Below are 7,807 nucleotides of genomic sequence, written 5' to 3' on the forward strand. Positions count from 1 at the left end.
AATTGTCCCAAAATAATGGTCTAAAGTCCCTCAATTAATCGCGCGCGTGAAAACGGATATTTCTAATTTAGGCGCAATAAAGTGAAACTTTTGAGAAATTCTTATAACAATCGTACCACTAACTATCACTTGAGTATTTAAACTTAAATTTACCTATTTTAAGACCATTGTACATGTCTCTAATTTTCCGGGTTTAATGTACTCCCAATTGGTTAATTTTTCGAAACGCGTTTTCACTTTTTCACTAAATAAACTTCTAAGAAAATAATTTTTGAAACGAGACACTTTAAAAATATAACGAAACTATAATACCATGTACTCAGGTCTAATAAGGTTAGAAAATATTATTCGTGGCAAAAATCTAAATAAATAATTAATTAAGCCAAAATTAGAGATTTAAAAAATAATAGATTTTCGAGTCCTCACATCCATTCCCCCTTAAGAGAATTTCGTGCTCGAAATTTTACCTTGATTGGCAAACAAGTCCGGATATTTCTCTCTGATCGTTTTTTCAACTTCCCATGTTTCTTCTTCAACTCCTTGGTTCCTCCAAAGAACTTTTACTAGTGGTATCTACTTGTTCTTCAATTCCTTCACCTTTCGATCCAGAAGTTTCACCGGTTTCTCTTTATAGGTTAAAGTCTCATCAATCTCAATACTCTTCAGTTGCAAAATGTGAGAAGGGTCTGGATGATACTTCTTAAGTATAGATACATGGAATACATTATGGATTCGAGATAAACTCGATGGCAATTCAAGCTTATAGGCTACATTCTCCACACGTTGGATAATCTTGTAAGGTCCTACAAATCTCGGTTGTAATTTCTTTCCTTTTCCAGACATCACGCTTGTTTTCAAGGGTGTGATTTTGAGAAATACCAAATCTCCAACAGTAAACTCCAAATATTTTCTCCGATTATCGGCGTAACTCTTTTGGTGGCTCTGAGCGGTCTGAATTCTTTGGTGTACCAACTTTACTTTCTCATTTGCTTCTTCAATCCAAGACACTGTAGTCGGATTTAAGATTTTTCGTTCACCTATTTTATCCCAACAAATCGGAGACCTACATTTGCGACCATAAAGTGCCTCATACGAGGCCATCTGAATAGAAGAATGGAAACTATTGTTGTAGGTAAATTCTACTAAAGTCAAAAACTTACTCCAACATATCCTCAAGGGTCTGAATTGTCCTTTCAGACTGTCCATCGGTTTGGGGATGATAAGTAGTATTAAAATTCAATTTAATCCCTAACACTTCTTGCATTTTTTGCCAGAACCTCGAAACAAATCTTGGATCCCTATCCGACACGATACTGACAGGTATTCCATACAACCTAATGATCTCATCCAAATACAACCTGATCAGTTTCTCTAACAGGTATTTCATATTAATCGGCAGAAAATGAGCCGATTTGGTCAATCATCCACTATTACCCAAATCGCATCATGACCTCTCTGTGTCCTTGGTAATCCCGATATAAAATCCATGGTGATATTCTCCCATTTTCACTCAGGTATTTCTAGAGGTTGCAAAAGTCCCGATGATTTCTGATGTTCGGTTTTAACCTGTTGACAAATTAAGTATATTTGGACAAATTGAGCAATCTTCTTCTTCATGTTCTCCCACCAATACAGACTCTTTAAGTCTTGGTACATTTTATTCCCTCCTGGGTGTACCGTAAACTTTGATCGGTGTGTGTCTTCTAAAATTTCCTTTTTAAACCCTTAATCCTTTGACACAACCACCCGATTTCGAAATCTCAATACACCGTTTGTTCCCAAGTTGAAGTCCGACTTGTCCTCCTTTTTAACATTTTCCAACCACTTCTGCACCTCAGTGTCCTTTCCTTGAGATTCCTTGATACGTTCCATCAAAGTGAAATTCAATACAATATTCCCCAAAATTACTTTCCTCGGTTCCAGTCGAGAATTCCAATAACTAACTTCTTCCAACAATTGGAATTCCTTAATCATCAATCCAGCCATCTGTACTTGACGACTCAAAGCGTCAGCCACTACATTAGTTTTTCCTGGATGGTACTTAATCGTACAGTCATAGTTTTCCAAAAATTTCATCCATCTACATTGCCTCAAATTCAGTTCCTTCTGTGAAAATAAGTACTTAAGACTTTTGTGATCAATAAAGACTTCAAACGTTACTCCATACAAGTAATGTCTCCATTTCTTCAAAGCAAAGACCACAGCAGCTAACTCCAAATCATGAGTCGGGTAATTCCCTTCATACGGTTTCAATTTCCTAGAGGCATATGCTATCACTTGTCATTTTGCATCAACACACATCCCAAACATTCTTTAGATGCATCTGTATAAACCACAAAACTATCATTTCCGTTTGGCAAAGCTAACACAGGTGCCCTTGTTAACCGTTTTTTCAATTCCTGGAAATTATTTTCACACTTAGAACTCCATATAAACTTCCCATTTTTCTTGGTCAGCTCGATCATTGGTCCAGCAATTCTAAAAAAATCTTTGATAAATCTCCAGTAATACCCTACTAATCCAATAAAACTCCGAACTTCAGTAGGGTTTTCCGGTCCTTTCCATTTCGAAACAGCTTCAATGGTGAGGAAGCTTCCAATGGGTAAAGCTAGAGAATCGATGTCACATCCAGTAACCTTTTATGTTACATGGAATTCTTAAGAGAGCTGCTAATCTTTTGCGTTGGGCAGTCAGTACTTTGATTCCCCCAAAGGGGTTAACAGGAGGCAACCAGTCTTGTAAACATCATTTCCAATTTCACTTCTGCAGTTTTCTTGAGTTCTAAAATGAACATTTGCTGTGAAAAGCTAATGAAGTATGGATAGTTTTTTTTTTGGGTTCTGTATGTACACAAAACCTTTCATTTATTGGTATGAACTTGTGGTTTACATACATATAACAAGTATCCAACTAAAATAACAAAATGAATGTGTAGTTAAACTACTACAAAGGAGAAAAATAACAAGTTCAAATGATCTGTCAATATGAAGCTCAAACATATCTCGACGTAGCAATCACTAAGGGAGACAAGCTTAAGAATCTTGCTTGAAGCAAAATGGAGCCTAGAGAAAAGCAGTTGAACTTGATCACATACAGCTCATCTCAACTTTTAAACATCCCTGAACACCCTATGCACATTCCGATATCAAGTTTTGTACCATATCTACTGAAAATACTTTGAAGAGTCTTTGTACTTTGGACAACTATTGAGTGCCTTGACAAGAGACGTTTATTTAATACATGCAAATCAGGGAAAATCAATAGCTCTTGACATGAAGTAAATTTAAGAGCTCTATAATCCTTTGGACAAATGTGCGAATAGACTGTAAAAAAAGTGGATCTGCAATGAACTTGGACCTAGGAAAAAGATGAAGAAACTTACGATGCTCCTTTTTCCAGCTATTAGTAACAAAAAGTGTGCAAGTTTATTCAACAAATGCTATCAAAAAAGTTAGCAATCTGCAATGAGAGTTTTATCATCTACACCACTGTAGTGGAAAAGAATGGTTTTAGTGCTAAAACAGGTATTATAATTCTCTAGCCAAATTCAAAATAGAGATGCACCCTAATTTCTTGTTTATCAAGCATTTGGGTAGCCTCATCCCACAAATATGGCTTTGAATGCAAATCAACACAAATATTGACCATGGGATCCTACTGGTTAAACTTCCAAAGCCTCTTTAATTATTGTTCCTCCTTTCAGCTGCAGTATCAGTAACAGTAGCAGCATCTTTTCCCACCTTAACAGCTTCTCTCTCTCTCTCTCTCTCTCTCTTGCAGACATCCCTGCAAGCTTGCCTTGGCTTAGAAAAACACTAGGCAAACCTTAGTAACTTTCATCAATCAGAACACCGATGAAAGCTCACTAGCAAAGCATATATGCTGAATCCTTTTTTTTTTTGGGCTTTTAATTGAACCTGAATTGAGCAGTTTTGCTTATCGATTAGGCTACACATAAAATTTAACTATGTCACATCCCAATGCTGAGCAAATTACTTTGAGTTATCGTAAAGGAACAACTACCCACTGCAAGTCAGTCTTCTCTGAGAAGCGGTCAGTCTCAGTACGAGGATAACTGATAAATCCAGTTTGGTACAGATCTTCTGCTACCTATAAAGTCAAGAAGATTACAAATAGAAGGACACCAAAAAAAAAAAGAAAAATCAGGCTATTTTACATGAAATTTACTGTTTGAAAATCGAAAAAATTTCAAAAGCAATCATGGTATGGGCAAATATAAGAATGAAATGATGGCTAAGTACTTTTGATCTATGATAGGTGGTACACCATAATTTCAAGATGCCAATATGGCATTTCGACATCAAGAAATTTCAAGTGGAAAAAAATGCATAACCATGTTACTAAAAATGTAAAACACTTAGCCCTAAGGTCGCCAATATTACAATGGATGAGAAGGAGATAGCATCACAAAAAGCTGAAGCATGATCACACTTATAAGACCCTACAGCAGAAAGGACTTTGACATTTCCGTTTTCAAATTTCAATCTTTTGGAGATCATGGGTTGTGACAGTGTCAGTCTCAAAAAGGGACAGCTTCCACAGGATAGCATTGCATGATAAGAGGAGACTGCATAAGAAAGCAGCTCTACTATCATTTCTAGGATACATGGAGACATAAAACATGAGCTAGAACTTTTAAAGAGCATCATGAAGGATGAAGAATTAACATTGTATATCAAATATGAAATATCACCTTCATGGTATGTGCAGGACTCATGTGAAAGAAATGAGATGCACGCTTCTCAAGCTCAAGGGTACTCAAAGGAAGAGGAAGATATTTAAGTTTTTCTTGTTCCTTGATCTCTGTGACCTGCACGGAGAGAAAGTTGGTAAATGCCAAAGCCCATAATGCATGTCTGTTTCCAAACCAGCAGTGGTCTCACACTGTTAAATAATACTCACAGTGACAGTAGGTTCTTGGATGCACATTTCATAAACTATTGCTGCACATGCATAATCAAAGAAATGTCCCCGCCTGCAAAGCCACAACTTATGAAATTTGAAAATTTCAAGCATACATCTCAACCTAAAAATGTTAAATATGTAAGAAGATTTTAGAAGAGTACATCCACTTAAAGTTAGCAGCGCCTTCATCTGTGTTGTGCGTACAATTAATAGTCCAGAACTCTTCAGCCTCGTGTGACTGATTTTCCCAGTAGCGCTCCACGACAAAGCCCAATGTTGGAAACTGCAGTAAAGTAATGGCACACTGTAACTAACATACTCCAAAATTCTGTTTCATATCATGGACAGTGTGATCTGCTCACATTCACCAATTTGTCTTCAACTATATCTACCAGTGCATAATAAAAGCATCATCTTGCGAGTACCTGAGAGGGTCCATAGCTTATAACAAGATTCCTGTCATCTGTAGCAAGATTAATCATAAATGCATCTCTTAAAAACATGGTCTGAAAGCGAGTAAAAGAGGCACCAATCCGAAGGTCTATCTCCTGCAGAAAAATTCAAGTTTAGCTCGCCTTTATAGTATCGGAACATAAACATGTGTCCAGCACATTGTTAAATATGAAAATCCGTGCTAATAATCAAGCCAGAGAAAAAGATATAAAGTTTACATTAAAATGCTGAGGTGAACAGAACATATGAAGGTAAAGGAACTCAAGAAAAAAGTTCAATATACTTGTAAAAGGTACATATATAAGTTGTTGACAGTAACAGCAGGAAAAAAAAAGAAAAGAAAAAAGGCCAGATCCTTAGTAGTGAAAGGTATTAGCATGACATAACGTTAAAGATCAACTAAGTTTTGAAACGATACACACTTGTCTTAGATCCACTGCATCAGCAAACAATTGATTGGGTCTGACAAGATTCTGCACTGAATTCTGAATTTCCCTGACCATCAAAAGGTTTTCAGCAAATAATCAAAACAGCCTTAAAGTCAGAAACCTGAGAAACTATTATCAGAGCAAGCAATCAGCTACCTTTCAATTAATGCAGAGAAACGAGCCCTCCAGATATTAAGATCGCGATTCGCTTGTGTACAGACTTCAATCACCTCAAATGCAATATTTTCTCCTTCTCTATCACAATCAAGCCACAGGATAAGCCGCTGGCACTTTCTAGCTTCTTCCTCCAGCGTCCTTCTTATATCTGATTTGTCCTACAATCATCCATGAAAGATACAACACATTTCACTATATGTACCCAGTGCATAAGAATCTACATTCAAGCCCTGTTCTATCAACTAAGCTGCAGCAGATTACAAAGAAATCGGTACTAAACCATATAGATAAAAGAAAAAAATTTATATATTATACCATAGAAATCTATCATCCATCGTGCTAAACAAACATACAAGTCATTGATTATCAACTAGACCTCAACCCAATGCTCAAAACCAAGCAACTAACTATAACGTCCAACCAAAACAACACAATGTACTACACTCATCTGAATTGCTTGGAGCCTCCAAAAAAAAGTTTCAAAAGACGAAATCAAGCAAAATACTTCATCGTTGACAGAAAAAAATAGCTAAAAAGTAGCCAACAAACTGAGCTAATGGAATACCTCAGGGACGAATTTACGAACAGAAGCATGGTAAAGATCGACGGGGTCACAAGAATGCCATCTTCTGAAGCGATCGTCGAAATCGAGCTCCATGAGATGACCTGTGACGGAGGTGAAGGACATATGGCAAGGCTGTCCATTGATGGTGTGATTGAACTCGAATATCTTATTGTATCTGGACCGTCCATCTCTTACTCTCAATCCTCCTTGCTGGTTCTTCGATAGGAATCCCGAAACTGCTTTGGCCACTGACGGTTTCTCCGCCACGTTCAGCACTCTTATTGCCCGCCCTCCGCTGCGGCCGCCGCCATAGGCCATTTCTGAGAGTGGTGAAGTGGAAAATTCGTCGGAGTTTTTTCCCGCCCCGCAGTTGACGTGGAGTGGCGAGGGAAAGGGAAATTTTAGATTATGTTTAGATTGCATTTTCTGTGATTTTTCATAGAAAAATTATTGTAGCAATTTGATGTATGTGAGAAAAAAAGGTAATACAAAAATGTGATCACGAAAAATGATGTAATTTTTCAACGGAAACCGACAATCCAAACAAGGCCTTAGTTTTGAATAAATCGCAGCAGTGGGGTTAATTCCCCTTGGCACCCTTCAACTATACCTAAACTCTTATTTTAGTCCCTAAGTTCTAATATGAGACATTTTAGTCCTCCAATGATACCATTTGTCTCACTTAAGAAAGATGGTTCATGAAGTATGACAGATTTTATACTTAAGCGGGCATATTCTATGAACTAAAGTGGGATAAATTTTATACTTTAGAAATTAAAGTGTGAAAATTTTTATATTTTAACGATTAAAGTGAGATGAATTTTATATTTTACAGACTGAAGCGTAACAAATTTTATTTTTTAAGGACAAAAATGGGCTACAATTTTTAGGTTAAAAATTATAGTGTCTCATTTTGAAATTAAGAATGAAAGTGAAAATTCACGTAGATTTGAAGAGTACAAAGTAGAATTGATCCTATGTTAATTTTTCTTCTACAAGTTTTTTAACAACTTAATTACAGCAATCTTAGAAAACTTTCCAAAGTTTTTTAAATGCACACCTCAAATACCCAAACACACAAGAGAAATTATTTTCCCTTCTTTTGTTTACTTCCTCCCCACATCCCAGTCTATCACCACCTCCACCATTGGGCGCTGCTTGCAATCACCTCTACTGGTGCAGACAACTCTTTTTTTCTTTCTTTCTTTCTTTCTTCCCCCTCTCTCTCTCTCTTCTTCTCACTCTTTCCTCTTTCTCA

At 36.7% G+C, this 7,807-nt stretch overlaps 1 protein-coding gene across 2 annotated transcripts; it reads right to left on the reverse strand.

The window, feature by feature from the left end:
- Positions 1-3,527: 3,527 nt before the first annotated feature.
- Positions 3,528-6,906, reverse strand: LOC113699727 (DNA topoisomerase 3-alpha-like). Of its 2 annotated transcripts, XM_027220081.2 has the most exons (8): positions 6,550-6,906; positions 5,964-6,142; positions 5,802-5,874; positions 5,352-5,474; positions 5,088-5,209; positions 4,924-4,996; positions 4,715-4,831; positions 3,912-4,110 (listed from the first exon to the last, which is right to left on the reverse strand). In XM_027220081.2, the coding sequence occupies exons 1-8, from the start codon at positions 6,865-6,867 to the stop codon at positions 4,003-4,005; spliced, it is 1,113 nt and encodes a 370-aa protein (XP_027075882.2). In that variant the 5' UTR covers positions 6,868-6,906; the 3' UTR covers positions 3,912-4,002. The 2 variants fall into 2 exon arrangements, with proteins under 2 accessions (XP_071913854.1, XP_027075882.2); XM_072057753.1 differs by lacking the exon at positions 5,352-5,474 and having other exon boundaries at positions 3,528-4,110.
- Between the last annotated feature and the right edge of the window lie 901 nt (positions 6,907-7,807).

The sequence above is a fragment of the Coffea arabica genome, chromosome 7c (assembly GCF_036785885.1).
Source record: "Coffea arabica cultivar ET-39 chromosome 7c, Coffea Arabica ET-39 HiFi, whole genome shotgun sequence".
In the NCBI taxonomy this organism is placed as follows: Eukaryota; Viridiplantae; Streptophyta; class Magnoliopsida; order Gentianales; family Rubiaceae; genus Coffea; species Coffea arabica.

What these genes read in the sequence shown, in the direction of transcription:
- LOC113699727 (XM_027220081.2), bottom strand. Translation starts at nt 6,867, where the DNA reads ATGGCCTATGGCGGCGGCCGCAGCGGAGGGCGGGCAATAAGAGTGCTG. An exon ending in TTCGTAAATTCGTCCCTGAG is followed by an intron (nt 6,143 to 6,549) that starts GTATTCCATTAG and finishes GGATGATTGTAG; the next exon opens with GACAAATCAGATATAAGAAG. An exon ending in TTCTCTGCATTAATTGAAAG is followed by an intron (nt 5,875 to 5,963) that starts GTAGCTGATTGC and finishes TTTGATGGTCAG; the next exon opens with GGAAATTCAGAATTCAGTGC.